Raw genomic sequence first — 15,038 nt, forward strand, 5'->3', positions numbered from 1 at the left:
GGGTTAGCTTGCTGTTACCCCATAACGCATTTCATAAGTCGGACAAAGGTAGTAGATGGATTAGATGCACAGTAATGCAATCTTTCTTGATAGGTATGACCTCTCAATTCTAGTGAATCTTTCCTCATAGGTATAACCTCTTAGTTCTATACATGGGAGCATGAGGGGTGCAGGTGCTCTAAACATTGGTGTTCCTACCTCCCAAGCCTCCTTAGGGATTTGGCATACCATCGTCACCATTTTAAGATGGCCCTCTTTGTGCGAGCTGATGTGAAACCCTCTGGCCTTGGACCTTTGCACCTATAAATCAATACCGGAGCTCGAGGCCCACAGTTACCTGGAAGACCGGAGAGGCAGTCTGCGGCTGTGGCTGGAGGTCAGCGCGTGCTGGTTAGAAGAGTGATTAAAAAACCTAACAGTGGCATCACAGGAAAGCCGTAAGCTGATTGGTTGGTGAGTAACTGCTGTAAAGGAGCTAGAAAAATCAGAACAAAGTAGTTCTTTTTCTAACCCTCAAATAGCTACTTTGTAAGTGATAAGGTTAGTATTACTAAGGTTTTAGTTGGTGTAATCTATTACTAATTAGAAAGTGCTTCTTGGACAGAGTGTGAAGCTGTGAGTTTGGTGTTTAAGGGAGTTCAGTGACAAGAGGAAGGAGGTGCTTCTTTGTCTCTTTTCCTTTTCTGTCCTTTCAGCCCCCACTATTTGGTTCGGGGAAGAAGCTGATTGACGAGTCACTGGTACGTTATTCTACTTATTACACTAACAATTAGTTTGTAAAGCTAAGGTATAGCAGGACAGCTCTGCCGAGCGGAATATGCTTCCTGTGGTATGTGGGAAGTTGTGGACACACCATGTGTCCTTGACAAATACATCTGCAGTAAGTATCACCAGCTGCAGAAGCTCCTCTAGCGGTGGCTGGAGTCACTGCGGAGCATCCGCGAGGCAGAGAACAACGTGGAAAGCACGTTTAGGGAGGTGGTCACAGTGCAGGATAAGAATGTGCAGGCAGAGAGGGAATGGGTGACGGCCAGGCAGTCTAAGAGAACCAGGCAGGTAGTGCAAGAGTTCCCTGAGTCGATCTCGTTTGCTAACTGGTTTTCCATTTTGGATACTGGTGAGGGCAATGGTTCCTCAGAGGAGTGCAACAAGAGCCAAGTCTGTGCACCACGGGTGGCTCAGCTGCACAGGAGGCGAGGAAGAGGACTGGAAGGACAGTAGTGATAGGAGACTCTTTTGTAAGAGGAACAGACAGGCATTTCTGCAGTCGTAGTTGCCTCCCTGGTGCCAGGGTCAAAGATGTCACGAGTGGCTGCAGGACATTCTTCTGGGAGTGGGTGAACAGCCAGAGGTCATGGTTCACATTGGTACCAACGAAATGGGTAAGAAGAGGGATGAGGTCCTGAAAGCAGAGTTTAAGGAGTTAGGAAAGACATTAAAAAGCAGGACCTCAAAAGCAGTAAGCTCGGGATTACTCCCAGTGTCATGTGCTAGTGAGCACAGGAGGATTAAGCAATTGAACACATAGCTGCAGAATTGGTGCAGGAAGGAGCGCATCCTACGTACATACACACCAACATACGAATTAGGAGCAGGCCACTCGGCCCTTTGAGCCTGCTCAGCCATTCAATAAGTTCATGGCTAAACTGATTACTCCACATTTCCATGTCCCTTCGATAACCTTTCACCCCATTATCAAGACTCTATCTACCTCTGCCTTAAAAATGTTCAAAGACTCTGCGTCCACTGCCTTGTGAGGAAGAGAATTCCAAAGACTCACGACCCTCTGAGAGAAAAAAATTCTCCTCATCTCTGTCTTAAATGGGTGATCCCTTAATTTTAAACAGGAAATGATAGGCGGGTGAGCCTTACGTCAGTGGTAGGGAAATTATTAGAGAGGATTCTTCGGGACAGGATTTACTCCCATTTGGAAACAAATGAACTTATTAGCGAGAGGCAGCATGGTTTTGTGAAGGGGAGGTCGTGTCTCACTAACTTTTGATTGAGTTTTTTGAGGAAGTGACGAAGATGATTGATGAAGGAAGGGCAATGGATGTTGTCTGTATGGACTTCAGTAAAGCCTTTGTCAAGGTCCCTCATGGCAGACTGGTACAAAAGGTGAAGTCACACGGGATCAGAGGTGAGCTGGCAAGATGGATACAGAACTGGCTCGGTCATAGAAGACAGAGGGTATCAGTGGATGGGTGCTTTTCTGAATGGAGGGATGTGACTAGTGGTGTTCCGCATGGATCAGTGCTGGGACCTTTGCTGTTTGTTTTATACATAAATGATTTGGAGGAAAATGTAGCTGGTCTGATTAGTAAGTTTGCGGATGACACAAAGGTTGGTGGAGTTGCAGATAGTGATGAGGATTGTCAGAGGATACAGCAGGATATAGATCGGTTGGAGACTTGGGCGGAGAAATGGCAGATGGAGTTTAATCCAGACAAATGTGAGGTAATGCATTTTGGAAGGTCTAATACAGGTGGGAGGTATACAGTAAATGGCAGAACCCTTAGGCGTATTGACAGGCAGAGAGATCTGGGCGTACAGGTCCACAGGTCACTGAAAGTGGCAATGCAGGTGGATAAGGTAGTCAAGAAGGCATACGGCATGCTTGCCTTCATCGGTCGGGGCATAGAGTATAAAAATAGGCAAGTCATGCTGCAGCTGTACAGAACTTTAGTTAGGCCACACTTAGAATATTGCATGCAATTCTGGTCACCACACTACCAGAAGGATGTAGAGGCTTTGGAGAGGGTACAGAGGAGGTTTACCAGCATGTTGCCTGGTCTGGAGGGCATTAGCTATGAGGAGAGGTTGGATAAACTCGAATTGTTTTCACTGGAACGACGGAGGTGGAGGGGCGACATGATAGAGGTTTACAAAGTTATGAGTGGCATGGACAGAGTGGATAGTCAGAAGTTTTTTCCCAGGGTGGAAGAGTCAATTACTAGGGGACATAGGTTTAAGGTGCGAGGGGCAAAGTTTAGAGGGGATGTGCGAGGCAAGTTTTTTACACAGAGGGTGGTGAGTGCCTGGAACTTGCTGCCAGGGGAGGTGGTGGAAGCAGATACGATAGAGACGTTTAAGAGACATCTTGACAAATACATGAATAGGATGGGAATAGACGGATACGGACCCTGGAAGTGCAGAAGGTTTTAGTTTAGACAGGCATCAAGATTGGCACAGGCTTGGAGGGCCGAATGGCCTGTTCCTGTGCTGTACTGTTCTTTGTTTTATTCTTTGACCCCTAGTTCTAGATTCTCCCACAAGGGGAAACATCATTTCCACATCCACCCTGTCAAGACCCCTCAGGATCTTATATATTTCAATCAAGTCACCTCTTACTCTTCTAAATTCCAGTGGATACAAGCCTAGTCTGTCTAATCTTTCCTTGTAAGACAGCCCACCCGTTCCAGGTATCAGTCTAGTAAATCTTCTCTGTACTGCCTCCAACACGTTCACATCCTTCCTTTAATACGCAGACCAATACTGTACACAGTACTCCAGATGTGGTCTCACCAATGCCCTGTATAGCTGAAGCATAACCTTGCTACTTTTTTATTCGATTCCCGTGATAAACGATAACATTCGATTAGCTTTCCTAATTACGTGCTGTACCTGCATACTAACCTTTTGCTATTTCTGCACTAGGACACCCAGATCCCTCTGTACCTCAGAGCTCTGCAATCTCTCACCATTTAGATAATATGCTTTTTTATTCTTTCTGCCAAAGTGGACAATTTCACACTTTCCCACATCATACTCCATTTGCCAGGTCTTTGCCTGCCACTCAACCCACTTAAACATTGCTATTTATATCCCTTTGTATCCTCCTTATGTCAAAGAAAGAACAAAGAACAAAGATAATTACAGCACAGGAACAGGCCCTTCGGCCCTCCAAGCCTGCGCCGATCCAGATCCTCTCTCTAAACATGTCGCCTATTTTCTAAGCTTCTGTATCTCTTTTCTTCCTGCCCATTCATGTATCTGTCCAGATACATCTTAAAAGACTCCATCGTGCCCGCATCTACCACCTCCGCTGGCAATGCGTTCCAGGTGCCCACCACCCTCTGCGTAAAGAACTTTCCACGCATATCCCCCCTAAACTTTTCCCCTTTCACTTTGAACTCGTGTCCTCTTCACAAGTTACTTTCCTACCTATCTTTGTGTCATCAGCAAATTTAGCAACCATATCTTCGGTCCCTTCATCTAAAAAAAGTATTAAAAAAAAGTATACAGATCCCTGTGGCACACCACTCCTTACATTTTGCCAACCAGAAAATGACCCATTTATGGCCATTCTGTTTCCTGTTAGCTAGCCAATCTTCTATCCATGCCAATATGTTACCCCCTACACCATCAGCTTTTATTTTCTGCAATAACCTTTGATGTGGCACCTTATCAAATGCCTTCTGGAAAACTAAGTATAATACATCCACCGGTTCACCTTTATCCACAGCACATGTAACTCCCTCAAAGAACTCCAATAAATTGGTTAAACATGATTTCCCTTTCACAAAACTATGTTGATTCTGCCTGATTACTTCGAATTTTTCTAAATGCCCTGTTAGAACATCTTTAATAATAGCTTCTAACATTTTCCCTAAGACAGATGTTAAGCTAACTGCCCTGTAGTTTCCTGCTTTCTGCCTCACTCCCTTTTTGAATAAAGGTGTTGCATTCGCTATTTTCCAATCTAACGGAACCTTCCGTGAATCTAGGGAATTTTGGAAATTTAAAACTAACGCATCAAATATCTCACTAGCCACTTCGTTTAACACCCTAGGATGAAGTCCATCAGGACCCGGGGACTTGTCAGCCCGCAGCTCCAACAATTTGTTCAGTACCACTTCCCTGGTGATTGTAATTTTCTTGAGTTCCTCCCTCCCTTCCATTTCCTGACTTACAGCTAATACTGGGATGTTACTTGTATCCTCAATAGTGAAGACCGATCAGATTTCTGAGGCATTGGGATCTGTTCTGGGGTAGGTGGGACCTGTACAAGATGGACGGGTTGCACTTTCGCATCTTGCAGGGAGATTTGCTCGTGCCGTTGGGGAGGGTTTAAACTAAATTGTCAGCGGGTTGGGAACCTCAGATTGGGGGGAAACAAAACTGGTAACAGGAAGTAGAAATTGGAAGGTAGACGACACAAAGGCAAACATCAAATGGAATCGGAATAAGGAGTACTATTAAGACAAAGTTAAGGGCACTCTATCTGAATGCACGCAGCATTTGCAACAAGGTAGATGATTTGAAGGCACAAATAGAGATAAATGGGAATAATTTAATTGCCATTACGGAGATGTGGTTACAGGGTGACCAGGACTGGGAATTGAATATTAAGGGATGTTCGTCATTTAGGAGGGATAGGCGGAGGGGGAAAGGAGGTGAGATAGCGCTGTTAATAAGGGACGAGATCAGTACATTAGTGAGAGAGGCTCTTAGATCGAAGGAGCAAGATGTAGAATCAGTTTGGGTAGAGCTAAGAAACAGCAAGAGGCAGCAAACATTGCTGGGAGGGAATGTAAGTTGTGAGGAGGATGCTAAGAGGCTTCAAGGGGATTTGGACAGGCTAAGCAAATGGGCAAGAACATACAGATGGAATAGAATGTGAATAAGTGTGAAGTGATCCACTTTGGTAAAAATAAACAGAAAGGCAGAGTATTTCTTAAATGGTGAGAGGTTGGGAAATGTTGATGTCCAAAGAGACCTGGGTGTCCTTGTTCAGGAGTCACTAAAGCTAGTATGTAGGTACGGCAAGCAATTAAGGTGGCAAATGGTATGTCGGCCTTCAATGCAAGGGGATTTGAGTGCAGGAGTAAAGATGTGTTGCTGAAATTGTATAAAACCTAGGTGAGACCACACCTGGAGTATTGTGTCCAGTTTTGGTCTCCTTATCTAAGGAAGGATATACTTGCCATAGAGGGAGTGCGATGGAGGTTCACCAGACTAATCCCTGAGATAGCGGGATTGTCTTATGAGGAGAGATTGCAGAGACTGGGCCTGAATTCTCTAGAGTTTCAAAGAATAAGAGGTGATCTCATTGAAACTTACAAAATTCTTACAGGACGTGACGGGGTAGATGTGGATGGGATGCTTCCTCTGGCTGGTAAAGATAGAACAAGGGGACACAGTCTCAGAATAAGGGGCAAGCCATGAAAGACTGAGATGATGAGGAATTTCTTTACTTCATTGGTGAATCTGTGGAATTCTCTATCCCAGAGGGCTGTGGAAGCACAATCATTGAGCATGTTCAAGACAGAAAGCGATAGATTTCTGCATTCTGTTATGGCCAAGTAAGGGGGGAGGGGGGCTTCACAGTTGCCCCTCTTGCCCTTCCTCTTATTTGACTGCAACAGGGTTTATTCCTTTTTCAACAGTGGTTGTGCTTACCACATCTGAGTGTTTTACCTTTTACTTTTAATGTGATTGTGAAAGAACCAATTGGACAGGTTTTCTTGAGTTTAAACAAGGAAGAGGTAAGTTTATTATACTTAACAAGCGAAACCCAATCTAAAATAATCAAAAATACGCTACACATTCGCAGAAGAATCACACACACACAAGTAGATTACGAAGTGGAGAGTAGGTTTTCTGATTGGATTAAAAGTCCAGAATAAAAAGTTAAATACACTGTCGGTGGGGTTGGATGATTCAGTGGTCTTCTGGCTGAAGTTGCATTCTTGAAGTCCTTGGCTGGTCAAAGTGTACTTTGTGGCTGGCCCACTTTGCTCAGGGTTTTCTTGATGGCGGACTGGTAGATGGTCTTCTTCCCCTGGTCTCTGGCTGTAGCAGTTTGTAGGCTCGGATGGTCCACAGTCGCAGATGGTTTTCAAATTTGATGTTTTCTGGAGAGAGAGGGAGAAAGAAAGGGAGGCACACAGTCTTTTCTGCTGCTGCACACTTAGTTACTGCTTGTCTCTTGTCTGTCTAACAAAACTTCCAGTTTTTTCAGAGATGGACAGTCACATGGCTCTCTCAGTCACCTTTGTTTTTAATGAGGTCCAAAGACTAAAATCCAAAACCTCTCTCAGGTGTTGTCATCAGTATTTACCCCCTACAGGACGTCTCCTTGAGATAGCTTTGAATGTCCCACTAATGAGGGTGAGCTGGATAATCTACTCAGTTAGCCAAAGCATTGTCCTGGCTGGGCTTCGTCAGATTTCTAGCTCCGGTTGGTCCTTTGAATGTGCAAAGGTGTTTCAGATGCAAATTGCAGTGGCCAGCTTGGCAGCCAGTTTTTTTTTTAAAGTAATTAATATTTTCTACATTAAACGTCTATTGTCAGTTTCCAACTGATGAATTAATATTTCTCATTTGGCATATCGGGTTTTCTTGACAATACTAATGACATCGAGAGATATGGGGATAATGGGGGAAAATGGCGTAGAGGTAGATTATTCGCCATGATCTGTTTGAATGGTGGAGCAGGCTCAACGGGCCAAATGGCTTACTCCTGCTCCTATCTCCTATGATCCTAATCTCCTCTCAGCTGTGTCAATATCCAACTCTACCTTAGGACAAGTGGGACCTGCAGAGAATGTGTGAAAGGACTGTTTCTTGCAGTCTATGCACAAGTTGAGGCAGCTGAAAGACTTTTGTGGAAATATTCACCTATAAAGTTCCTATCTGGGCGACAACACTTAGGTATTCAGGAATGATTTATTACATGTCTTATACCCTGATAGGGGAACGCAAGGAGAGCCACACGACCTGTTTGTCCAATGGTCTGTTTCAAAGCTAGTAAAGCGGAGCTGTGAGTATAAAGCTCTTAAGAACTGACCATGCACACACATCCTGAGGATGTGCAAGGTGCTATGTTAATGCAGATCCATCTTTCTTTCTAGACTCCAATGATTTGTGTGTATATTTGTTGAGAAGCCTAATCAAGACCAGGATGCAGTAGATTTCTTTTCATTCGTTCACAGGATGTGGGCGTCGCTGACGAAGCCAGCATTTATTGCCGATCTATAAATTCCCCTTGAGAAGGTGTTGGTGTAGACCGCTGCAGTCTGTGTAGTGTAGGTTCACTCACAATGCTGTTAGGTAGGGAGTTCCAGGATTTTAACCAGCCACAATGAAAGAAAGGCTGATGTAAGTCCAAATAGGGATGTTGTGCTGTTTGGCTGGGAACTTGCAGGTGGTGATGTTCCCATGTGTCTGCTGCCCTTGGCCTTCTAGGCGGTAGAGGTTGCGGGTATGAAAGGTGCAGTCAAAGGAAGCTTGGCGAGTTGTAGATGGTACACACTGCTGTTACTTGTGTTGATGTTGAAGGGAGTGAATGTTTTAAGTTGAATGGGGTACCGATCAAGTGGGCAACTTTGTTTTGGATGGTGCAAGCTTCTTGAGCGTTGTTGGAGATTCATCCAGACAAGTGGAGAGTCTTCCATCGCATTCCTGACTTGTGCCTTGTTAATGGTGGACAGGCTTTGGAGGGTCAGGAGGAGAGTTACTAGCTGCAGAATTCCCAGCCTCTGAGCTGCCTTTGTAGTGACAGTGTTTATATGGCTCGTCCAGTTAAGGTTCCGTTCAATGGTAACCCCCAGGATGTTAATGGTGAGGGATTCAGCGATGGTAATGCTGTTATGTCAGGGGAGATGTTTAGATTCTCTCTTGTTGGGGATGTTTATTGCCTGCCACTTGTGTGGCTTGAATGTTACTTGCCACTTGTCAACCCAACATTTAGGCTTGTCCAGGTCTTGCTACACATGACCCTGGACTGCTTCAATATCTGAGGAGTTATGAATGGTACTGAGCATTGTGCAATCATCAGCAAACATCCCCACTTATGTTGGAGGGAAGGTCATTGATGAAGCAACTGAAGATGGTTGGGCCTAGGACACTACCTGAGGAACGCCTGCAGTGATGTCCAGATGATTGCCCTCCAACAACCACAAACATCCTCCTTTGTGGTATGACTCCAGCCAGTGGAGAGTTTTCCCCACAATTCCCATTAACTTCAGTTTTGCTAGGGCTCCTTGATGCCACACATGGTAAAATACTGCCTTGATGTCAAGGGCAGTCACTCTCAGCTCAGCTTTCAAATTCAGCTCTTTTGTCCATGTTTGGATAAAGGCTATAATGAGGTCAAGAGCTGAATGGCCCTGGCAGAACCCAAATTGAGCATAAGTGAGCAGGTTATTGCTGAGTAAGGGCCACTCCATAGCATTGTCGACCGCACATTCCATCACTTTGCTGATGATTGAGAGTAGACTGATGGAGCGGTAACTGACCAGATTGGATTGTTCTGCTTTTTGTGGAGAGGACATAACTGTACAATTTTCCACATTGTCAGATAGATGTCAGCTGTACTGGAGGTATAGCTGATGTAGGTCCAAGTAGAGATGGTGTGCTGCTTGGAGAGGAGCTTACAGGTGGTGGTGTTCCCAATCATCTGCTACCCACGTTCTTCTAGTTGGTGGAGGTCATGGTTCGGAACACCATGAACCTACATCACACGGACACAGCAGCTCATGAAGGAAGCTCACTACCACCTTCTCAAGGGAAATTAGGGATGGGCAATAAATGCTGATGTTGCCAGTGACGCCCATGTCCCGTGAATGAATTTTTTAAAAAACCTACTGCATCCTGGGTGGTCTTGTTCTGGCTTCTTAGCAAAATGTACACACACATCATTGGAGTCTAGAAAGAAAGGTTGATTTATATTTACATGGCACGTTGAAGGTGCTCAGGATGTGTCAATTTTCTTGAGCCAGTTGTAACTGTACTGGAACAGCTCGGTTAAGAGCTCAGCTAGTTATGCAGCATAAGTCTTCAGTACTACAGCTGGAATATTGTCAATCACCATAGTCCTTCTGTAACGAGTACTTACAGCTGTTTTTTTTGACACCATGTGGAGTGAATCGGATTGGCTGAAAATCAGCATTGATGATGCTGGGAACCTCAGGAGGAGGCCGAGATGGATCATCCACTCGGCACTTCTGGCAGAAGATGGTTGTATATGCTTCCGCCTTTTGGACTCTCCCATCATTGACGATGGGGATGTTTTTGGAGCCGCCTCTTCTGGCTAGTTGTTTAATTGTGGTAGGACTGCAGAGCTTTGATCCAATCAGTTGGTTCTGGTATCACTTAGCTCTGTCTAGAGCCTGCTGCTTCTGCTGTTTAACCTGCATGTAGTCTTGTGTTGTAGCGTCACCAGGTTGGCATCTCATTTTTAGGTACGCCTAGTGCTGCTATTCACATACCCTCCTACACTCCTCATTGGACCAGGGTTGGTCTCCTGACTTAATGGTAATGGTAGACTGAGGGATATGCCAGGCCACGAGATTACAGATTGTGGTTGAATTCAATTCTGCTGTTGCTGATGATCCACAGCGCCTCGTGGATCTGTTCCGAGTCTATCCCATTTAGCACAGTGGTCGTGCCACACAACACGATGGAGGATTCCTCAGTGTGAAGATGGGACTTCATCTTAACAAGGACTGTGCAGTTGTCACTCCTACCAATACTGCCATGGACAGATGCAACTGCAATAGGTAGATTGGTGAGAATGAGGTCAAGTTCTCTCACGACCTGCCGCAGGCCTAGTCTAGTAGATATGTCCCTCAACCAGCTCCGAGCCACTGTTGGTGTAGGCCTCCCTACCCCCAGAGTACAGTCTGAACCCTTGTTCCCCTCAGTGCTTCTTCCAAGTGGTGTTCAACATGGAGGAGCGCTTGGTGGGGGGGCGGGGGGGGGCGCTAGGTAATAATCAGCAGGAGGTTTCCTTGCCCATGTTTGACCTGATGCCATGAGAACTTCATGGGTCTGGAGTCAATGTGGCCTCCCATGGCCACTCCCTGCTGACTGCATGCCACTGTGCCATCCCCTCTGGTGGGACAAGACATATGCAGGAATGCTGAAGGAGTCGGGAAATTGGTTTGAATGTATGCTTCAGTGAGTATAACTATGTCAGGCTGTTGCTTGACTAGTCTGAGTGAAACAGCTCTCCCAAGTTTGGCACAGGTCCCTAGACTTTGGTGAGGAGGACTTTGCAGGGTCGACTGGATATGGTGTGCCTTTGTCGGTTCCAGTGCCTAGGTCGATGCCGGATGGTCCATCCAGTTTTATTATTCAACTCCTCTGTAGTGGTTTGATACAACTGAGTGGCTTCCTAGACCATTTCAGAGGGCAGTTTGGAGTCAACCACATTGCTGTGGGTCTGGAGTCACATGTAGGCCAGACCAGTTAAGGATGGCAGATTTCCTCCCCTGAAGGGTATTAATCAACCAGATGGGTTTTAAACAACAAACTGCTAGTTTCATGCTAATTATTATTGAGATTAGTATTTTGTTCCAGACGTTATTAATTGAATTTAAATTCCTGTGGTGGGATTTTGAACACACGTCTCCACAGCATAAGTCTGGGATTTGGATTACTAGACCAGTAACAAGACCACTATGTTATCATCCCCATTTCAGAAAGAAATATTCATTAGACACCACCACCACAACAGTTTAGTAAGTAACTGTCCCAAATGTTTAAAAGCCCCCAGGTAACAATCAGGGATCCACTCATCCATCCCTGAGCCTGGACACTCTGCTCATTAGATGGTGATGCTGCTCTCAATGTTCACGGGACGCAGGTACTCGTATTTCAGGTCCAGGCTCTCGTTGCGCTCCTGAATCTTGCGATCGATTGTCTTCAGCTCTTCCTGAAATTCCTTGATGATATCCTTCACCGCCTTTTCAGTGAAATATTCCTCTTTGCAATCACCCAGTAATCTCTACACAAAACAAAAAAGATTTTCTTTGAAGCTTTCAACATAATCTTTTTGTATTCGTGAATTGTGAATTCATCAAGGGAGATAGCAGCATGCAGTCCATGAGGATGAAGCATTCCCAGGTCATGTACAAAGTAAAGCTCCCTCTACACTGTCCCATCAAACACTCCAAAGGCAGGTACAGCATGAGGTTAGATACAGAGTAAAGCTCCCTCAACACTGTTCCAAACACTTCCAGGACAGGTACAGCATGAGGTTAGATACAGAGTAAAGCTCCCTCAACACTGTTCCAAACACTCCCAGGACAGGTACAGCATGAGGTTAGATACAGAGTAAAGCTCCCTCAACACTGTTCCAAACACTTCCAGGACAGGTACAGCATGGGGTTAGATAAAGCTCCCTCTATGCTGTCCCATCAAACACTCCAAAGGCAGGTACAGCACGGGGTTAGATACAGAGCAAAGCTCCCTCTACACTGTCCCAAACACTTCCAGGACAGGTACAGCACGGGGTTAGATACAGAGTAAAGCTCCCTCTACACTGTCCCCATCAAACACTCAAAAGGCAGGTACAGCACTGGTTAGATACAGAGTAAAGCTCCCTCTACACTGTCCCCATCAAACACTCAAAAGGCAGGTACAGCACTGGTTAGATAGCAAGTAAAACTTCCTCCACTCTCAATTTAATTCTTCATCCATAAGGCCCAAAAGTACGCCATAGCCTCGTCTCAGAAGAAACCCTGACTAAACAAATTGAAGTTTTCCAGTTCCCACTCCCAGAATTTAGGTGGTTTCTTAGTGAGGTCGCTAGTTTAATATCTATTGATATTGAATTAGTGCTCCAATGTGCTGTGGATTAATTTGTGCACAGCAAGCTCCCATAAACAACAACGAGATAAATGACCATTTGATCTGTTTTTAGGGATATTGATTGAGGGGTAAATATTGGGCCAGTGAGGGGGGGGGGGGGGAGGTGGGGGGGAACGCACCTGCTCTTCTTCCAATGGCAGCTGTTGGATTCTTTAGGTGTAACTGAGAGGGTAGGTGCCTCATTGAGAAAGACAGCACCTCCAACAATGCAGCGCTCCCTCAGCACTACCTCCCCCCCCCCCACCGCCCCCGACAGTGAGCACTCTGCTAGCACTGCCCGAGAATATAGACTCTTAAAAACGCAAGACTCTGGCAGCCCTCCATCTCGTTAGACAATGGTTTGCGCCTTAGTGGTCAACTCTGTGTTCAGTGAAACTAGAGTGTGTTCTCCAGGGCACAAGCCTGGGCAAACCCTATGGAGACCCTGGAGCAATGGACTATAGGTAATTCTTCTCAGGAGTCTGCTTTTAAATTGTTTTTCAGATGGCTAAGCTCTTTCATTTTTTAGAAACAGGTGGGACATTGAGCCAACTCGTTGTGACGGAAATTACACCTGTCAAATGGAAACGTATCAATTTTGTCATGGAACACCATTTGAAACTTTTACTGGACATTGCAAATAACTTTTTACAAAGCAGAACAGTTAAAAATGGCCAAGGACATTTGCACTTTGAGAAGACAAAGACTGGTTGAGGGACAGAAGTAAAGTACCATTCTAGCTGGAACAATGTTCCCTGTTTTGGAACCCTGTTCTAGCTGAAACAGGGATTGCTCCCTGATTCAGTGAGCGAGCTTGGTTTTGTCAATGGGTGGAATGAAAAGACATCAACACCCCTTTGACTTTGTAAGAGCCCCACCACCCCCCGCGCAACCGAGTATGTCTGATACACTATGAAGTTCAAAGACCCCTCGAGAAGTTGCTGTTTCAAACAAAGAGATGGTCACATGACACACCTGCCAGGAACAGAGGTTTTTGAACTGTGCCTCAGAGTGAAAAAGACTGCAACTGGACTGGCAGAGAAAAGTCTCTCTCTCTCTCCCCCCAGCAAAGTCCCAGGGAAACCACGGTAGCAGATTCTTAAGCCTAAAGACTACAGAACTTTACAGGCAACCAACAAGACGACAACTGAAACCTCTTTTCAATCTCCTGGTACCAGAGAAGCAAGCCTGAAATTGTGCACGTGGCCCCCAGCAAGGACTCCAAAACTTTAACTTCAATCAAGAACATTACCTTAAGGACATTAAGAACAGTATTTCTGTTCCATTTATTACCAACTCTACTTCACCCTCCCAATTCTTTCTTCCCCTCTGTATCTATTTGTGTGCGTGTGCCTCTCATATGCAAGTGAGCGTGGATGTGTCATGTATTTTAGTAATTTTTAAACGAGTTGGAGTGATAATGCTTATAAACTTACATCTTTCTTATTTAAATTCAAGAGAATCTGTCTGATTGGTTCATTTGTAATTATATTCGAGGGACAATAAGCAAGGGCTCACTGAGGTGGTAAGCTAAAACAACTGTTAAAAGAGATAAACTCTGTTACGGCCAAACCAGAGAAGGGGCGAGTGGAGAGCCTGAGACTCCTTCCTCACTTATTCATAACACTCGTCAATTCCTTACCAGTTGAGGCTGGTTGCGGCTTAGATGCCAGGTGATTGCCATCTGGGTGCAGGACTGGGTGATGGCCGGCAGGGATTCCATGATGTTCTCCATAGTCACTGTTCCCTTGGTGGTGGGAGGAGGTTTCCTCATTGAGCCAGGTGAGTTGGGAACCCAGCAGTTCCAGTCATACTGTTGAGAGCAGAGGATAGTGAAAGTTAGTCAGATGGAGCTGGACTGTGAATCATAGAAACTCACAGCACAGAAGGAGGCCATTCAGCCACTCGCACCTATGCTGGCTCTTTGAAAGGGCAGTTGTGCTTTGTACCCTGCCCCCGCTTTTTGTCTGTAGCTCTCTAAGTTCCTCACCCTCAACTACCTGTCCAACTCCCTTGTAAAATTATTTATGGAATCAGCTTCCGCTCCAGATCCCAAGTGAGTGAAAACATTTCTCATCTCTCCTCTACATCTTTTCTAATGATTTTAAATCTATGCCCTCTGCTTATTGACCTACTCACCAGAGGGAATAATTTTTCTCTCTCTATCAAAACTTAGCGTCTTGAAAACATTTTTTCACTCCAAAGAGAACAACCCTAACTTTCCCCAACCTCTCCTCATAACTGGTATCCCTCAGCCCTGGTAAAACTCCTCTGATATCCTTTCCAAGGCCTTTACATCATTCCTGAAGCGTTTCCTGAATACTCCAGTGATTGATAAAGTTTGAGCACAATCCCTTTGCTCTCACTTTCGATGCCTCTACTTATAAAATCACAGACCTGAAACGTTAATTATTTTTCTCTCTCCACAAATGCTGCCTGACCTGCTGAGTATTTTCAGT

The 15,038-nt window shown here is 45.2% G+C and overlaps 1 protein-coding gene across 2 annotated transcripts in view; it reads right to left on the bottom strand.

The window, feature by feature from the left end:
- Window positions 1-6,480: 6,480 nt before the first annotated feature.
- Window positions 6,481-15,038, bottom strand: part of LOC137357405 (polyunsaturated fatty acid 5-lipoxygenase-like) — a 32,892-nt gene continuing 24,334 nt past the window's right edge. For both annotated transcript variants that reach the window (XM_068023747.1, XM_068023748.1), the window contains exons 13-14: window positions 14,222-14,392; window positions 6,481-11,734 (exon numbers count right to left, since the gene is read on the bottom strand). In XM_068023747.1, the coding sequence (XP_067879848.1) occupies window positions 11,555-11,734; window positions 14,222-14,392 (351 nt within the window). In that variant the 3' untranslated portion in view covers window positions 6,481-11,554. The remainder of the gene's footprint in view (window positions 11,735-14,221; window positions 14,393-15,038) is intronic.

This window comes from Heterodontus francisci, chromosome 48 (assembly GCF_036365525.1).
Source record: "Heterodontus francisci isolate sHetFra1 chromosome 48, sHetFra1.hap1, whole genome shotgun sequence".
Lineage (NCBI taxonomy): Eukaryota > Metazoa > Chordata > Chondrichthyes > Heterodontiformes > Heterodontidae > Heterodontus > Heterodontus francisci.